Source organism: Muscardinus avellanarius (genome assembly GCF_963383645.1).
Source record: "Muscardinus avellanarius genome assembly, chromosome: 13".
In the NCBI taxonomy this organism is placed as follows: domain Eukaryota; kingdom Metazoa; phylum Chordata; class Mammalia; order Rodentia; family Gliridae; genus Muscardinus; species Muscardinus avellanarius.
The window spans coordinates 97,858,196-97,876,675 of record NC_137799.1 but is presented as its reverse complement, the minus strand read 5'-3'; the positions used below and the strand labels follow the sequence as shown (position 1 = coordinate 97,876,675).

General features: G+C 52.4%; 1 protein-coding gene across 5 annotated transcripts in view; it reads right to left on the bottom strand.

Annotated features, from left to right (window-relative positions):
- Positions 1–4,500: 4,500 nt before the first annotated feature.
- SPTLC1 (serine palmitoyltransferase long chain base subunit 1) overlaps positions 4,501–18,480 on the bottom strand; it is a gene marked incomplete at both ends in the record, with an annotated part of 57,090 nt that continues 43,110 nt past the window's right edge. For 4 of the 5 annotated variants that reach the window (XM_080709271.1, XM_080709270.1, XM_080709272.1 and 1 more), the window contains 8 exons: positions 4,501–4,594; positions 4,973–5,046; positions 7,404–7,521; positions 11,048–11,102; positions 11,599–11,695; positions 12,023–12,118; positions 15,451–15,558; positions 16,907–16,996. In XM_080709271.1, coding sequence (XP_080565397.1) covers positions 4,501–4,594; positions 4,973–5,046; positions 7,404–7,521; positions 11,048–11,102; positions 11,599–11,695; positions 12,023–12,118; positions 15,451–15,558; positions 16,907–16,996 — 732 coding nt within the window. The remainder of the gene's footprint in view (positions 4,595–4,972; positions 5,047–7,403; positions 7,522–11,047; positions 11,103–11,598; positions 11,696–12,022; positions 12,119–15,450; positions 15,559–16,906; positions 16,997–18,480) is intronic. The other variant, XM_080709274.1, reaches the window with a different exon arrangement.

The following is an 18,480-nucleotide window of genomic DNA, read 5'->3' as shown; positions in this document are numbered from 1 at the left end:
TGGGGACAGGAAGGAGCTGCAATGAGAAGATTGTCGGGAAAAGCCCACATCCTAGGCCCTCGCAGACCAGCGGCCAGCGGTGCTCGCCATAGGGAACAGCGCCTGTTCCAGCTCCGTCTCCAGGCTGCTACCTTGCTTAGCAGGGCTGGGGACCTTGTCCTGGAGAGGCCAGAGGATGGTGTTGGACCCATGGCCCTGCCTTACAGCCGTTTTTTTGGCACTGGGGATTGAAAACAGAGACATTCTACCTCTGACCTACACCCCCAGCCCTATTTTAATTTTAACTTTTTTGTGTGTGCGGGTCTGGGGAAGGAACCCAGGGGCATTCGACCTCCAAGCTACACCCCCTGCCCTATTTTTTTTATTTTTTATTTATTTATTTTTTTTCATTGCAAAGGTTTTTATTTTTATTTTTTTTATTTTTTTGTGGTAGAGGAATTTGCCTGATCAACCCAGACCTCTTTCTTGTAGCTAATGTTTTTACCAGACTGATGCAGGAGTGGGAAAACACTGTGGACACAATCTGCTGGCTAGAGGTCAAGGCAGAGGAACGAAAACACAAGCAAAGGCCTGTGTGAAGTGTGGGCCCGAGTCACGGAGGACAGAAGAAAATATCCTGTCATCCCAACTAGCGCTTCTTGGGACCATTTCTTCTGGCTGTAACTGCTGCCTCTCCCCTGGAGTATTTTTTATTTTGAAACCAGGTCTCACTAGGCGGCAGAGGGCCTCACTAAATAGCTGAGGCTGTCTGCGAACCGTGATCCTCCAGTCTCAGCCTCCCAAATGCTGGGATTACAAGCGTGTGTCACCATGCCCGGCTTTCTATTTTACTTTTGAAACAGGGTCTCACCAAGTAGCTGAGGCTGGCCAAGAACCTGCGATCCTCCTATCTCAGCCTCCCAAGTACTGGGATTATAAGTGGGTGCCACCACACCCTGCTATTTCTATTTTTTTTTTTTTTTGTAGTACTGGGGATGGAACCCAGGGGCATTCTACCTCTAAGCTACACCCCTACCCTATTTTTATTTTTTTATTTTGAAACAGGATCTCACCGAGTAGCTGAGGGTAGCCATGAACCGGGATCCTCCTGTCTCAGCCTCCCAAATGCAGGGATTACAAGTGTGCGCCACCACACCCAGTTTTATCTTTTTTTTTTTTTTTTTTTTGGTGGTACTGGGGATGGAACCCAGGGGCCTTCTACCTCTGGGCTACACTCCCAGACCTATTTTATATTTTATTTGGAGACAGGGTCTCTTAAGGCAGCTGAGGCTGGCTTCGAACCTGCGTGATCCTCCTGTCTCAGCCTCCCAAGCGTGGGGATTACAAGTGTGCCCACCACGCCCGGCGACCCGGTTTTATTTCTAAAGACTTAAAGCCCACATTAAGTCAGGCTCGGTGCACATGAGTAGACTTTTGGGAGGCTCAGACAGTAGAACCGCAGGTTTGCAGCCAGCCTCAGCAATTTAGTGAGCAACCCCCCTGCCCCGCTAACTCAGTGAGACCCTGTTTCAAAATTAAAAAAAAATAAGGCTGGGAATGTAGTTTGGAGGTAGACCGTCCCTGGGTTCAGTCCCCAGTACCAAAAAAAGTCATATAAAATTTATTTGTAAATATTTAAAGCCCACGTTAAGCCAAGCTCGGTGCACATGACTATGATTCCAGTACTTAGGAGGCTGAGACATGAAATAAAAAGGGTTAAGGGTGCAGCTCGGCGATAGAGCGCCTCCGGTCAATCCCCAGTACCAAAAAAGGAAGAACCCCCTGGATTCCCACTGGCTGCAGCTGCGGGCTGGGAGGGGCGGGATGCCGCGCCCAGGACCGGCTAGAGCAATCTAGTCCAGATGCCCCCGCTGCTGCAGCCCTCACTGCTGCCACCGGATCCTATTTCAAAAGTGTCAAATCAAAGCTGCCCCACCGAAGCCCGATTGCCTGATGGATTCCTTATGGACTTCGTGTCTTGCACACAAAAGTTGGGGTATCCACTAGGGAGCAAAATTGTGACTTTAAGCGAAACCCAGGGGTTCTGTGAGCCCGCTCCGGGGCAGCTCACTCTTGGCCGAGGAATTATCTGCTGCTTCATTAAGAGGCTTTCAGAGCCGGGCGTGGGGAGCACGCTTTTAATCCCAGCATTTGGGAATGCACCTCGGGCACTTGCAAAGGCGACTTATTTTATTCCGGAGCCTCTGGCCTCCGTGGGCTCAGCGTTGCTGGGCGGCACGTGGGTCTCCCGCAGCCTGGCCCGCCTTCCTCCTGCTGCTCGTCTGACCATTCCAGCCTCCGGCTGCTGCTTACGTGACTTGCTCCTCCCAGTCACGTCGGGTCTGCTTTCTAGATTTTGAGTATTTCAGGAACACGCACACACTTGTGTTTGGCTGAGAGTACATTATTTTTCTAGCATTAGTACAGTTCACTCCAGCTTTCTTCTGGCCACTGTGTACAAGGCGTACCATTTTCACCTCTCAACTTTTCCCTGACTGTGTCTCTGGCTCTGAACTGTGTCTCTTGTAGCTAGGATTTTTTTTTTTCCCCATTCGGTCTGTCAAGCTCGCCTTTTGAGTGGTGGACTGAGTCCACTCACACTTTAATGGAGTTCTTAAAAGGCAGCGCTGAGGTCTGGGTGTGAAAGGTCCTTGAGACTCACGTGTGAGGGCTGCCCCGGTGCAGGGACGCCCAGGGTGGGGCGTTTGACTGGGTTACGAGAGCCCTGGAACCACCGCTGCACTAGTAATCTGAACAAGAACGAGAAAGATATTACTCTTATCTGTTTATAAAAACAATGGTCCTGGTATTTTTGTCATCCATCACCAGTGTTTAAGTCAGTAGGAACCTAGGAACTTTGAGATATTGTACATCATACATTGTTGGGTGCGTATGAAGAAAGAGATTAAGAAGTTAAATGATTATTTTTTAAAACAAAAACACATGTAGGAAGAACACGGCTTTAGCTTTGCAAAAAAGTTAAAATTAAGAGACTTTTTGAATACATTATATATGCAAATAGACATAGGAATGTAGATTTATTTCATTAAAAAACAAAATGTTGATTCATCTCCCGGACAGTGCCCTATCCTTTAAAGCAGAAGCAACCACAAGGCACATGGGTGTGAACAACTGAGGCACAACATTAAACACGTATGTGCTGTTTAGAAAGGTACTGAAGACCCTTCGGTCATCTGAACATAGGCAACAAAGTGACGTCAATTTGAGTAATTTTACTCTACCTTTCTAATAAGAGAAGAAATAATAATACTTATGTGCCATCTTGCAGCACATATCACAAACCTTTACACAAGTTAGCTTAGTTTTGCTAAAGAAAAAAGAAAGCTCAAATATGGCTTAAATTTTTATTTTTAGTGCTTTCGCATCTTTCTTTGATATCTGGAATTCATAAGATGGAATGAAAAGAAGGTTCTCAGCCGGGCGTGGTGGCGCACACTTGTACTCCCAGCGTTCGGGAGGCTGAGACAGGAGGATCTCGGTTCGCGGACAGCCTCAGCTACTTAGCGAGGCCCTCGGCAACTCAGTGAGACCTTGTTTCAAAATAAAGAATAAAAAATAGGGCTGGGGGTGTAGCTCAGAGGTAGAATGGCCCTGGGTTCCACCCCCAGTACCGCAAAAAAAAAAAAAAAAAAAAAAGGTTCTCATTTTTCTTATAAAAAACCTGTGGTTTTTGTTCCTACTCAAACCCACTGTATAAAAGAAAAAAACAGAAACAAACAACAAAAAACACTTCAGGTATTCTACATATCAACAGCATGATTTGTATTTTGGGATCTACACAATAACTTTCTTTTAAGAACAAATTAGAAATCAACACATAATAAACTTAAACGTCAAATATATTAAAGTAAAATAGTGTTTTATTTAAATTACTGCTCACTTAGGCAGTAGAATGAATATTACCTGGTCAGGGACGCTCAGATTAGAAATAGTACAACGTCAATATCTAGAGTATATAAAATTCTAGGATTGAAATATATTATAATGAAATTTGTAATAATCACACAAAAGTGCTCCTTTGCACACCAGCTTTAAATGATGAAGCCTGGACACGACACGGCTCGGTTACATCTTTGGTAGTAAGCCCTGTATGATCTATGAAGTCTTCCTCTTAGCTTTCAGCTGCAAAGTCAATTTCCTACCCAATGTTAAGGAGTGCTTATCGAGTCATTACCAGAGGAGGGGGGGGGGGAGAAACTGAAGCTCTGGTGTAAGTGACAAGAAAAAAGGACACCAAGTCCCAGTGTGACGAGACGTTTAAAGATGCTGGGCGCACAGCTAAGTACTAGTCTCACGTCGTCATTAGTCTTCCTCTTAAGAAATCTGGGCTTTGGGATGAGTCGTCTTAAAAATGAAGAGCATCGTCCTTCTCCCGGTCACACGTTGGGCCACACCGTGCGGCCGGTGCGTCCTCGCGCTCTGGGCCACGCCGACAGTGCCGGCCTCTGAGCAGCTCTGTCTGCGCGTGGTGTGGCCAGGCCACCCGGCGTGCCTCTCGGCCTAGAGCAGGGTGGCCTGGGCCGCCTCCCTGATGGTGGCTGCGGCCTTCTCCAGTTCTTCTTCTGTTTGCTCCACTGTGATCACAACCCTAATGCTGAACAATGGAAAAGGATATAAAAAAATGAGGAAGGGGGCAGGGCGTGGTGGCGCACGTTGTGATCCCAGCTGGGAGGCTGAGACAAGGGGACCCGGTTCGCGGCCAGCCTCAGCTACTTAGTGAAGCCCTCTGCAACTCAGTGAGGCCCTGTTTCCAAATAATCAAAAATAGGGCTGGGGGTACACCTTGGAGGTAGAATGCCCCTGGGTTCCAGCCCCAGGATACCCCCCCAAATAAATTCTCCCCACAATCCCACAAGGTGTTCCAACTCTTCAGGGCGCCCCACCTTTGTGTGAAGGCGGACACGGAGGCCCCCAGCCCTCACGCCAGCTGGCTGCTCAAAGGCCCGCCCGCCCAGCACTCCCGGCGACCCACCTGGGCGGGGGCAAGCACTTCTCCTCCTTCTCCAGGTAGCGCGCCTGAGTCAGGGCGATGCCTCGGCGCACGCACTGCGGGGAGGAAAGCGGGGTCAGCCCCGGGCTTCGCTGACCGGCACAGCCGGGACACCGACAGCCCGACGGCGGCCTGGCTTCATTGTCCCAGTTATAACTGCTGGCAGACAACGCTCACACACAACACAGGCACCAGCAGCTCTCAGCCAGTTCCCTGCAGTGACAGGCATGTCCACGTGCGCCCTGGGACGGCTGCCCCGTCCCGCGCATTTCACACAAGCAGAGTTAGAACCAGGGAAGGAGGGGTGAAGGTACCCAAGCCGGACGCCAGAAGTCGGCAGGGCTGCCTGTTCAGCTGCGGCCCCAGCCACGTGGCCAGGGGTCGGCCGGGCGGGCTGACACCGGAGCCCAGGCCAACGCGTTTTACGCACAGCTCCCCGTACCTTAACACCTGTAAATGCTTTCACCTTCAAACCAAAACATTTTCTACAAAAGCGAAGAATAAGAGCTTGAGTCAGGCTTTCCTTTTGGCTTAGAATTAAACAATAATGGCTCCAGAATCTTGTGAGTATACTAAGAACCACTGAGCTGTGTACTTTCAAAGGCGTGACTTTGTCAGCATGTGAATATATATACTTGCGTGTGTACATATCTATGCACACTAGATGTGTAAACTCGACAGAGCAGGGCGGCGAGGGGCAGTGCAGCGGGCGGAGGGCTGGGGCTGTCCACGGCCGTCCAGTCCAGGTGGTGACCTCGCAGCCCGAGAGCCCAGGAAAACATCTGGCCTGGCTGGCCTGCGACGACGGTTCTGCGGGAGCCCAGCGCCGCAAACCCTTCCGCTGTACACAGCAGAACGGGAGTCGCTGTGCCAGGGCTCTCTCCTCTTTTAAACATTTGGGGGGAACCAGAATGAAACCACAAAAACCCAAGCCAGGGGCGTGGGGCCCGAGGACGTTCCAGACGGGCTGTGGTCCGCGAGCGTCTGCGGGCGCGGCGGCGCTCCCTCCTCCTAAGTGAGGTGTGCGGAGGAGGCCCGCGCCCTCGCCCCTGGGCCCACGGGCTCTAGCCCCTCTTCCTGCTCAGCATGGCTGGCTGTGTTGCTCATTCCATGACGTGACCCCTCCCCGCCACGAACGAAGCGGGCTAACTGCTGCTATCCAGTGACGGAGAGGAGCGGGGTCGGGTCGGGTGCAGAGTCTCACGCTGGTTCGCCACACAGGTGTGAGCACACCACTGTCCCGAGCTGGGCTGAGGGGAGTCTAGGGTGACGGGGGTCCTCAGGTGGGGTCCAGCAGGGGCCTGTGCGGCTCACAAGGGCTGCAGCCCACCAGCGAGGGCACCCGTGCCCAGAATGCCCAGCTGGCCCGGCAAGGGAAGGCACCAGGGCGCACTCAAGGGGCGTTGAGCTTATAAACGTGTTTGGGATTACTTTTGTCAAAGGCTGCAATCACAACTTCCTTTTGTGTCCGTCACCATACTGGGGAGACGGCAAGGCCGCGGGGGCTTGGCCCTGAGAGGCCGCGGGCAGCACGCGGCATTTCCTCGCTCCGCAAGGCCACGACAGCGGCCTGATCCTTCCGCCGCGACGCACCTCCTTACTAGGAATCTCGCACTCTGCCTTTGTTCTGCGTGGCTCTCGACATGCCGGCCGGGAGGCCCCACGTGTGGCAGAGGTGCCTCACAGCCTGCTGCACACACAGCACCCCCGCTCCCCCAGAGCCACTTGGGTGGAGGCCTGGCGGGGCCCTGGACACGCACAGGACATCATCCCAGGACGCCTGGGCCTCTGGAGGAGGAGCGGGGCAGGAAGTGAAGCTGTTTTCATCCCCAAAGGCACGCTAGGAGCACGCAGGCCTACGCAGGTGAAAGGTGGCGCCACCCTAGGGGCGCACGCTCCAGGGCCACCGCCCACTGGACGAGTGCGGACAGAGGGGAGTGCGGCTGCTGAGAGCAGGGATGTGCGCCTTAGCAAACGACTCCCAAATCAGACGTGTTGCAGAAGGCTCTCCTTCCTGATCGGGGAACACGACTTCAGGCTGGGTGGGTGATGCTCTGGGCTGCACGAGGGGGGCCGCACCAGCAGCGGCCCAGAGTGTGCCCACCACACACAGCATGCCCGACCCGCGAGTCCCCAGCCTGGCGCTGCCCATGGCAGGCCAGTGAGTTTTCTGCAAGGCTACTCAGAGGAGCAGCCAGTATATTTAAATGCCACGTGGCAACGAGGTATTTAACTACCATGAACGCAGCACAGCAGGGCTGGAGGAGCGGAGGACCCCGCAGGACAGAGGGTCGGCAGGTGCCCCAGACGGCCCTACTGGGCACAAGCAGGCCCAGGCCACATCCCAGTGCCCGTGGGGACCAGTAACTTCTACGCCAGAGGCGTAGGAGGCCCGGGGGCTCGGAGCACTGACCTGATCGACGATTTCCTGAAGTGCTCGCACGTCTTCCTCCCGCGATCCTCTGCTCTCCTCCAGCTGCAGGTGAAGCGCTGGGGAAAGGGGCTCACCCAGCACCTTTAGTCCAGAGATGCTGGAGGAAGCGCATACCATCAGTCCCCGCTCAAAGCCCTCTCCAGGCCCCGCCCTGAGCCCACTGACCGGGGCAGGAGTCGCTCTCCAGTGGGAGGAAGTAAAGGTGTGGTCAGTGCTTCCGTCTAGAAAAAGCGGAACTGGACACCGCCAGGCCTGCTCCCGGGACACAGCGAGGTCTGGGCGCCCATGCATTCTCACGGATGCCCCGGGCCGGGGACCAGCCCCAAGCCGCCTCCGAGGAGGCCTCCTCAGCCACTGGGGCTGGCCGCCTCCCAGCCAGCTCTTGGGATGACTTACGACACTTTACACTGTGACATTCCTTATTATCTAGGATCTGACAACATGCGTTCTCTCCTAAATGACAGGCATGGTTTCTGCATTAATACCATTCTATCTGGACTGCCAGCAGGATGTTTAGGTTGGAAAATCGCCCTCATGAGCTTGACTTCGTTTTACGTTTTACTTGGATTACGATTTTCTTAGGACCAACAAACAGTACAGAGATCTGCTGCTTCTCGGAGAAAAAAGCAAACTTTCTTCAGGGGTAACGCCCTTATGTTGCATGACTCCTCCTGGTGTGATGGGCTCTCTCTACCACACTGTTTACTCGGCTCACTCAGTCTACTCTGCTCTACAATAAAAACATGGTTTGACTTTTGGCCACTTCCTAGGACATACATGGTTATATATGTCTATCTGAAATCCAGGAAAATCTTTTAGATTGCTTTCCTTTAGTCTGTTTTACTTAGAAAGATGGATTTTCCCCTTAAAATTAAATGACCAAGCCAGGCGTGGTGGCGCACGCCTGTAATCCCCGCGCTTGGGAGGCTGAGACAGGAGGACTGCACAGGTTTGAAGCCAGCCTCAGCTACTGAGTGAGGCTCTCAGCAACTTAGTGAGACCCTATTTCCAAATAAAGTATAAAATAGGTTCTAGGAGTGTAGCCCGGAGGTAGAAAGCCCCTGGGTTCCACCCCCAGTACCATCAAAATAAACAAACAAATAAATAAACGAAATAACCATTAGCAGCAATAGGTGACACAGCTGAGTTTCCCAGTTTAGGATGCAACACACTTTTTTCCCTTCATTTTGAAACAGGGCCTCACTAAGTTCCAGAGGGCCTAATAGCTGAGGCTGGCCGGGAACGCGCGATCTTCCTGTCTCGGCCTCCCAAGTACTGGATTACAAGTGTGCACCACACCCAGCTACAGGACACACTTTCTGGAATGGTCCAGCAGGGCTGGGAGGGGTTCCTCGCAGGGCCAGCTGTTAAAGGTCGTGGGAGGAGCTGTGGTCCCCAGGAGGTGGGGCCAGCCTCAGCCTCAGCCTCTGCCTCTGCCCGCTCCGGCTCACACTGTGGCTGGCTCTGCCGCGCCTCCGCCTCGCTGAGGCCCAGGGCGGCCGCCTCGAGTGGGCTTTATAAGAAGCCTTTTCTCTGTATCCGTCACTTGTCTGAGGTGAGTCATTACAGTGAAAGTTTACAACACGACGGACTCGCACACTGAGCCCCGCGAGGCGCGGACGCCGTCCTGCCTGACTTCCAAACCCGCGGGAACGCCACTGTTGCTTCTCTGTCTCTCCTGCGCCTGGGGACTGAACCCTGGCACCGCCCCGCCACGCACCCAGCGCGGTTGGCTCTTTTACTTTGGAGCAGGGGCTTGCTGTGGCTGGCCTGCAGCCTCCCGTCTCGGCCTCCCAAGGACTGGGCCTGCAGCGCGCCGTGCCGGTCCCTGCCCAGCGCGCCGTGCCGGTCCCTGTCCCTAAGTGTGGAACCTCTAGCAGGACCTGGATAAGGCTGGACGAAGGTCTGAGCGGAACCTGGACGTGGGAGCCCAGTTTAGTTCCTCTGCTAATGTGGAGACGGAGCCACGCGCTTTCCAAGCCCTTTCCTATGTGGATTCTGAATGGGTGCAGTAAGCTCTATTAATTTTCTTGTTTTCTCAGAGGAGAAATTTAACAATTTTGAAACAGTGCTTCATGTGAATCAAACGGCCTGGCTTCTCTTCAACACAAACGCGAAGCCCGTAGCCCAGCCCAGCCTGTTTGGAGAACTGCCACGCAGTGCCCATGTCTGCGCAGGCCCCGCCTCACAGGGCTTTAACCAAAGTCAAATGCGCACGTGCAGCTCAGGTTCAGAGACCGAGAAGCCCCGCTTCAGAACCACTGTACAGGCCTTAAAGAAGTTTGCAAACATGTCACTTTATCCCAGTGGGTAAACCTCACCCTGGGCCAGGGGAGACTCAGAGCAATAACCCAGGTGAGCGTGGCGGCGCTGTGCTCAGAGGCTAGGGAGAGACAGACCCCACCTCGCCTTGGCCGTGAGGTGAGAACCTTCCGGTCTGACAAAGGTGGACCAGCAGACTGCCCGCTTCCCAGCTCAGTGTCAGAGTTGGAGGCGCGAGCTGCTGGGCAGAGGAAAGTAAAACAAGACCTAAGCTCTTACCTAAACCTAAACATCCGGCCGGGCGTGGTGGTGCACGCTTGTAATCCCACCATCTGGGAGGTGACCAGGGGATCGCGGTTTGCAGACAGCCTCAGCTACTTAGGGAGGCCCCGTGCAACTCAGTGAGACCCTGTTTCAAAAAACAAAGACTAAAAATAGGACTGGTATAGCTCGGAGATGCAATGTCTCTGGGTTCCATCCCCAGTACACAAAAAATATAATAAATAAATAAATAGCCAGGCGTGGTGGCGCACGCTTGTAATTCCCTGTGCCTGGGAGGCGGAGACAGGAGGATCGCGCAGGTTCGAAGGCCGTGATGCTGGAGGGCGCTCTTCTGCTGGAGCAGAAGGCTGGCCGTGCCCACAGATCTGCATATCTGAGCTCCCAGAGGCTGGGGATCTTATTTCTTATTTACTTAAGTGGCACTGGGGATTGAACCTGGGGCACTCTACCTCCAGCCCTTTTTTGTGTGTGGCACTGGGGGAACCCAGAGGCGTTTTAACTCTGAGCTACACCCTGAGCCCTATTTTTTATTATTTTGAAACAGGGTCTCACTAAGTTGCAGAGGGCCTCACTACTGAGGCTGGCGGTGAACATGTCATCCTCCTGTCTCAGCCTCCCAAGTGCTGGGATTACAAGCGGGCGCCACCACGCCTGGCTCCAGCCCTCATTTTTGAAACATGGTCTCACTAGGTTGCTACGAGTCTCACTGAGTTGCTGAGACGGACCTTGAACCTACAGCCTCCTATGCCAGCCTCACAAGTACTAGGATCACAGGTGTACACCGCCACGCCTGGCTGAGGCCAGGGATTGCAGGAAGAAAAGGGGTGATGGAAGTAGGCGAGGTGAAGGGCGCCCGAGGCTGGCCGCGCGGGCTGCACGATGCTATTTCACACAGCAGCGCACAATGTCTGCTTTAGTTTTACACCAACAAACAAAGGCGGGCGGACTGAGTTGCGGACTGAGGTTTTGGATTCTTAGCTGCAATGTGGTCAAACTGACCCAAGCCGGTCAAATTTTAAACTTTTCACTAATTGTTTAAGTATGGTACACATAAACTTTATGCTGGTCGAAACACTTACCCTTGTAAAGCTTTATAAATGTGCTGGCACTTTTTCTTCAATATTGCAAAAATATCTGAATGGAAAAAAAACACATTTCATATTAAGTATATCTGGAGCACTGACAGTACTACTCTAGTAACTTTTTTTCTGGCGGTACTGAGGATCCCGCTCAAGGGTATGGTGCATTTGAGCTATACCTCCGGCCCTATTTTAAGATTTTGAGACAGGATATCACTAGGGACTTGCTAAGTTACTGAGGCTGGCCTCCTGTCTCCGCCTCCAAAGTTGTGGGATTACAGGTGTGCGCCGCCATGCCCAGCATACTCTACAGATACTGTTAAAGGTGCTCGTGGCCCTCGGTCATCAGTGTTAAACACTGCAGACCCTGCCCCTGCTGACAGAGCTTTGGATTTCGCAGCACTTTGGGTCTTGGGTATTTGGACTAGGGATGTTCAGCTGGTGATATCATTCAGAGCCAGTGTTTTTCTGGTTAATACTTTCCTCTGGCTATTTCTTCCCAAAGGCACACCAGTAGCACAGTTAACGGAAGCTGAGTTACAAGGTTTTACCTGGATTCTCCTCCATGATGTTGAGGGCCTCGATGGCGGCAGAAGCCAACAGGGGAGGCAGTGAGGCTGAGAAGCAGTATCCCTGGCCGGAGAGTCGCTGTGGAGAGGTAGGGGAGGGTCACAACAGACACAACCTCCTTGGTAGTGTCCCCTGGGCACGGAGTCGCTGCGCTACCCACTCAGCGGTGTGCACGCGTGCGAGGGAGAGGACTCCGCCAAGAATAACCGTGACGAGTGTAAGAAAAGGAAGACCTCTTTGTTAAAAGGGAGATGATTCCTGAAGATGGCTATATTGCGTGATTCTTTAAAACTCAGCTTTTATAAAGACTGTGCTATACTAAAGTAAATGTTCTATGCTGAAGGCACATTGTGAGGTGACCAGTGGAGCTATCGGCTTCCGATTTTGCCTTTCCAAAGGGCCCACCTGGTGATCAATTACAAAAGACCGCCCGCAGCAGAAGCCTCCGATAGAAGCGAGTGCGTTCTCCATGTTGGCGCTGATGAGGTCGATGTCATCAATCTGTCAATAAGCAAGAGAAGCGACAGTCACTGCTCGACCTCAAGGAAAAAGCAGGGGCGCCACGCCCAGGACAAGAAGAGCCTGGACACTGATTGTGCCCGTGCATATCTGGATCCAAGCAAGCTGCCCACATACACGCGAAGGCCGAGCGAAGGCCCGCGGGCTGGGCCGCTCTGAAGGGCCCCGCTCTGCGCTTGGCGTCTCACACTGGACTTTACTCACAGAGGAGACGTGATTACAAGGAGATGGAGGCAAAGCTGTGTGCGCTGAACATGCTGGAGCCACAGACAAGATTATTTTGTTGCTAACATGGCGGGCTGGCTGGCCTTCTGACAGAAGGGACTTGATTTCTGCTCTTTGTGCTACTGTGGATGGAGCCCAGGGCCCCTGCCTCCGTGCTACACCCCAGCCCTACGTTACTTTGAAACAGGGTCTCACTAAGTTGCTGAGGCTGGCTTCAAACCTGTCCTTCTCCTGGTTCTGCCTCCCAAGTGCTGGGATTGCAGGGACGTGCCTCCACAGCCGGCTCACAGAACGTACTTGACATAAATAAAACCAATTCAGCAAAGTTTTTTGAGCACGTTTTCCCAAAATCCAAACATCATAGCAATAGAATTTTGAGCACACTGAACACAATGGACAGCCTGAGCCGGCCTACGGTGCCGGGGGCTTCTGAGTTCCTACATTTTCTACCTCCTTAGAACGCTCTTCTGCTCCGATACCCAGTACCAAGTCCCACTTCCACACACGGCCGACATTCAGTAACGACCTCTTTTTTCTTTGTGGTACTGGGGACTGAATCCAAGGCACCTACCTCTGAGCTACACCCCCGGCACTTGTTCTGTTTTGAAACAGGGCATGCTGAATTGCCGAGGCTGGCCTTGACCCTGCAATCCTCAGGTCTCAGCCTCCATAGCTGGTTAATTACTTCTTAAGGACTATGACAATGGCTCATCAGGTTGTATTCAGCGTGTTCTACGTGGTCCACAGACACAACAGAGATCTATATTCTCTTTAACCTGTGCACTCTTGCTCTATTTAAAACATTTTTAAGCTTTTACTATGAAGAACTACAAGCATATGCAAACGTAAAAAGAACAGAATGAAGAATCCCATCACCCAGATTCCGTGCCCACACATGACGACTGGCTTGCCTAGGTCCTGGCGGCCTTCACCTTTTCTTTGCCACAGGAGTTCCATATACACATATCTCACGGGAATTTCCAAAAGAAATTACTCTTTCAAAAACATAACCAGAAGCCGGGCGTGGTGGCGCACGCTTGTAATCCCCGCGCTTGGGAGGCTGAGACAGGAGGATCGCGCAGGTTCGAAGCCAGCCGCAGATACTTAGTGAGGCTCTCAGCAACTTAGTGAGACCCTGTTTCCAAATAAAGTATAAAATAGGTTTGGGAGTATAGCATGGAGGTAGAAAGCCTCTGAGTTCTACACTCAGTACCACACACACAAAAAAAAAAAACAAAAAAAACCCCATAATCAGAAACTATCACCACTGAAGAAACCAGCAATCTCTTGCTATGATCACATCACTGGCGTCCACATGTCCCTGACTGCTGTGTCCTGGCAGCATTTGTTTGAAGCGGGATCTAAATATGGTACCAGCTGGGTGTGGTGGCACACACTTATACTTCCAGCATTTGGGAGGCGGAGACAGGAGGATCATGTTTCCAGGACAGCCTCAGCTACTTAGTGAGGCCCTCTGCAACTCAGTGAGACCCTGTTTCAAAATAAAGAATAAAATACAGGGCAGGGGTGTTGCTCAGAGGTAGAATGTCCCTGGGTTTCACCCCCAGTACCACACACACACACACACACACACACACACACACACACACACACACACACACACAGTCGGTACCGACTTGCTGAGCACCTGCTCTTAGCCCCTTGGGAATATCATCTCAGTGACAATACTGAGAACATTTAGAAAACTAGACTTGAGTTAATGATTTTCCTTTTTTTAAAATGATTTCCCTTTTTAAATGTCTTCATGAGGCCGGGCACACGCTTGTAATCCCAGTACTTAGGAGGCTGAGACAGGAGGATCGCACAGGTTCGAAGCCAGCCTCAGCTACTTAGTGAGGCTCTCAGCAACTTAGTGAGACCCTGTTTCCAAATAAAGTGTAAAATAGGTCTGGGAGTGTACCCGGAGGTAGAAAGCCCCTGGGTTCCACCCCCAGTACCACAAAAAATTTAAAAAAATAAAAAATAAAGAGTCAATGTCTTCATGACTTAAAAATGGCTCCACTGTACTGCTGAATTCGCCTGGATAACATTCCCATTCACCTCAAATTTCCAAATATCAAAGTGTCTTACACGAGCATGCTTCCGTCTAGGGTCACAGAGCATGTGCTCTGATGCAGATAAGGAAGTCATTTTACATTTACGGTTCTACTTTGTATCAGTCTGCAAAGCTGCAGGCGGGTGTCTCGTGGGGGGGCAGCAGGGACTCCAGCCCACGGTGGTTGTAAGACCAGCTTCACAGCAATGGCTGGCTCACTCCTCCAGAGGCTCCGGGGCGCAGACCATGGCGCGTGGGCCGCCTGGGCCACTTCCCTCCGGCAGGAGGCCGAGCACGCTCGCTCGCGGCTGGCTCCGGGCAGCACTGTTTCTGACAGTACCGGGGTCTACAGCACGTACAGAGAGGCGTGAGCGTGTGCAGACACACCCACACACTAAATCCACACAGTTGTCTGTCACCCCTCCCCACAAACGGTGTGCAATACAGAATTTAAACACTAGAGATCTTTGGCTGGCATCATACATACTTTTCTAAAAGCACTACTAAACATTTTTTTCCTTTTTTTTGCGGCATAGGGGATGGAACCCAGGAACATTCTTCCTCCAAGCTCCACCCTCAACCCTATTTTTATTCTTTATTTTGAAACAGGCCTCACTAAGTTGCAGAGGGCCTAAGTAGCTGAGGCTGGCTACGAACCCGTGATCCTCCTGTCACAGCTGTCTCAGCCTCCCAAGTACTGGATTACAAGCATGGATTACAAACATGTCTCAGCCTCCCAAGTACTGGATTACACCATGTCTGACTAAAAAAAAAAATTTTAACAATTTTAATAAATATAAAACAAAATTTGTTTGTAGAGAAGAGAGAGGAGACAAGCCAAGATCGCACACTCCCATATACACAGAACACAAAAGACACAGTTCCCTGGACCAGCCCCAGCCTGGCTCAGTGAGGAGACAGACACCCAAGTTTTGAGAGCCTCCGAATGGGCGGAAGCGCCGCACTCTGCGGCGAGGATGCTCAGCAGGATGGAGTCAGCGCTCCCGCGAGGGGCACCCCAGTGGAGACTCACATTGATCCCATAGTGCTCGGTGACTCCTCGGCCGTGCTCCCCAAGCACTCCAAACGAGAGGCTTTCCTCCAGGAAGATCCGGGCTTTGTATCTGTATTTTAGCTTGACCTAGGTGTTAGAGAAAACCAACTTTAAAATCCTGATGGCCAGCAGCGTACAGGACGCAGTCCTACTAAAACCCAGCCTGAAAGAGCGCGCACGGACGAGCGGCGGGCCCCAGGACGTGTGGGTTCAGCGTTTGCTTCTTGCTAACGTTTCCTGCTGTGCTCGAACCGTCACCCTCTGCCCGTCCCCAGGCTCGCAGGCAGCCACCGGGCCCGTCTCGTCGGAAGCGCTGCGAGGAGGAGCAGGGTCCTCTCCGGACACTGCTGCTGCCCCTCACAGGCCCGCCTCCCCGGCTGTGCTGTGGAGAGCCCGGCCGCGCTGACGCCACGTGTGGGCGCGCTCGGCCCCGGGGAAGGGCGGATCAGTCAACGGCGCGTGTAACAGAAGGTGGCTTCACACAGAAACACACCTGAGACAAGCCACGTCCTCGTCGGGCGGTGAAATGGAGTGAGTACAGGTCCAGACACCTGGCTCGGAGCGCCCTGGTCCACGCTCGGGGCAGCTCCACAGAGTCTGACTCCGGAGAATGAGGACCGACCATCCTTTAGGTCTAAAAGGATCCAGCTGGACCCAGTAACAGGCCCGTGCAACACCGATTTTAAAACAGGAAATGTGAAGACATTCATACGCACAGACACAGAGTCTGTCTGTCTCACACTGGACTGACTGTCCCTCCCAACTCTGAGGGAAACAGACATTCCCCAGTGCTTCTGCTTTAATCTGGAGTCGAGGCCTATCTTAAACGCGGAGATGTTTGCTCTTCTGTCCAGCAGTGCGCGCGCGCCATGGGAGCCAGGTGTGGTGCTGCCGGAGGTTGTGGGAGGGCCGCTAGCGCCATGGACCTCCGCCTTGACCGCGGTGTCAGCGGCGACCATCTGTCCACAATGATCAAGCTGCAGCCGTAAGGTCGGCGGGTCTTGTGTGTTAATCTTCCCCGGTACAGCTGGCTCTCCATTTCCTTTCGTTGTGGTGGGCGGTGCTGCTGGGGATTGAGCCCACAGCCTTCTGCATGCTGGGCAAGCCGTTCCTCAGCTATTGCTGCAGCTCTCGAAAAGAGTCTTGCTAAGGTGTCCAGGCTGGCTTCAAACTTGCGATCCTCTTGCCTCAGCTTCCGGGTTACAGTCGTGCCACAACCACAGTAAAGTTGTTTTTATAAAGCTAACCCGTGATTACTCTTTCCAGGCCAAGACTGGCGTTTAACATGAACCTATTTCCCTAGTATGATCAAAATGTGCCTATAGTATCTATCATGCGAAGTAGTGTGGATGTTGTATATTACACATGGACAAAACAAAAGACATTCCCACCAGAGTCCAAACACTAAAAATAATGACTAAACGTGGCCGCTTACCAAGTCTGGAAGAGGACAGATCCTTCCAGTATTCATATACAGCCCTTCCACCACAATGAAACGCCGCGTTACCCGAGCCTTCCGAGGATTCTTTAAAAGAGAAGAACGAGACATTTTCAATCGCACCAGCCACAAATACAAACCCATTATGTAGCCCACAGAACTTACTTCCACAAGACTTATTCATAAAAAAAGAGTCTGGATAAAATTCTGGGGGATGTACTGAGGACTGAATCCAGGGCATTCTACCTGAGCTACACCGCGAGCCCTTTTTAGTTTAAACAGGGCCTTGCTAAGTTGGCGAGCTGGTCTCTTGCACCTGCAACCTTCCTGTCTCAGACTCCTAAGTACCAGCATTAGAGGCATGCGCCACTTGGACTATATTCTTTCTTTTCTTTTCTTTTTTTTGGCAGTACTAGGTATGGAACCCAGGGGCATTCGACCTCCAAGCTACACCCCCAGCTCTATTTTTTATTCTTTATTTTGAAACAGGGTCTGACTGTATTGCAAAGGTCCTCACCAAGTAGCTGAGGCTGTCCTCAAACTGCGATCCTCCTGTCTCAGCCTCCCGAATGCTGGGATTATAAGCGTGCGCCACCACGCCCAGCTTGGACTAGATTAAAGCACAAATAAACCCCTCCAACTGCAAAATGACAGAGATGGGCGCACAGGAACTTTCCTGGGGAGATGAGAATGTTTTATATCACAAAGATGCACTGACTCCTGGGTTACACAGGTAAAATCACTGTCAAAAGTACTTGGGAGGCCGAGACAGGAGGATTGTGGGTTCACCGCCAGACTCAGCAACTTAGTGAGGCCCTCTGCAACTTAGTGAGACCTTGTTTCAAAATAAAAAATTAAAAATGCGCAAAAAAAAAAATCAAAGGGCTAGAACTCGTGCTTCTAAATTCTACCTAAAAGCCGAGCTCCGGTGGAGAAGATGCCAGCTCAGCAGTGAGCATGGTGGCCGCCGCGGCAGGCTGGGGAAGGGCACGGGCTGCACCATATGGCCGTGCTTCCTTTGTGCCCAGCAGCTCTTCATGAGCAAAAAGGCGCACTCTGAACCCCCTCGGTACCAAGGCACAGTGAATCCCTTTCCGTCCCTACCCTCTCACTGCCCTAGCCCTGGGTCAAGGAAAAGCCAACATGGCCTTAGTAAGAAGAGCCTGTTCCCGAGATACACACCTCCCCACCGCAGCGGGGCACTGGTCTCTCGCACAACGGAGACTAGAGGCCCCAGCGTGGCACCTGGAGGAACCCTGCGCTCCGTGGAGGGTTAGAACCCACCGCTGCCTACTCAAAGCCTTGCTCTGAGCTCGCTCCATGGACAGCCCGAAGGTCCAGCAGCAGGCACTGCTTCAGAGCGAGGTGGTCTGTGAGGCCTGCGGCCACATCGCCGAGCACGCACGTTTTCTTCAGCTGCGGATCAAAACAGAACACTGCTGGGCTGGCAGTGGGTCTGTGGGCGCCACTCAGGCAGGGCCTCCTGCTTCCAACTCCTGTTCTGTGTCTGCGTGTAGGGCTGACTAGACCAGAGCCTCGTGCAGGCTGGGCAGGGACTGGACCGCTGAACT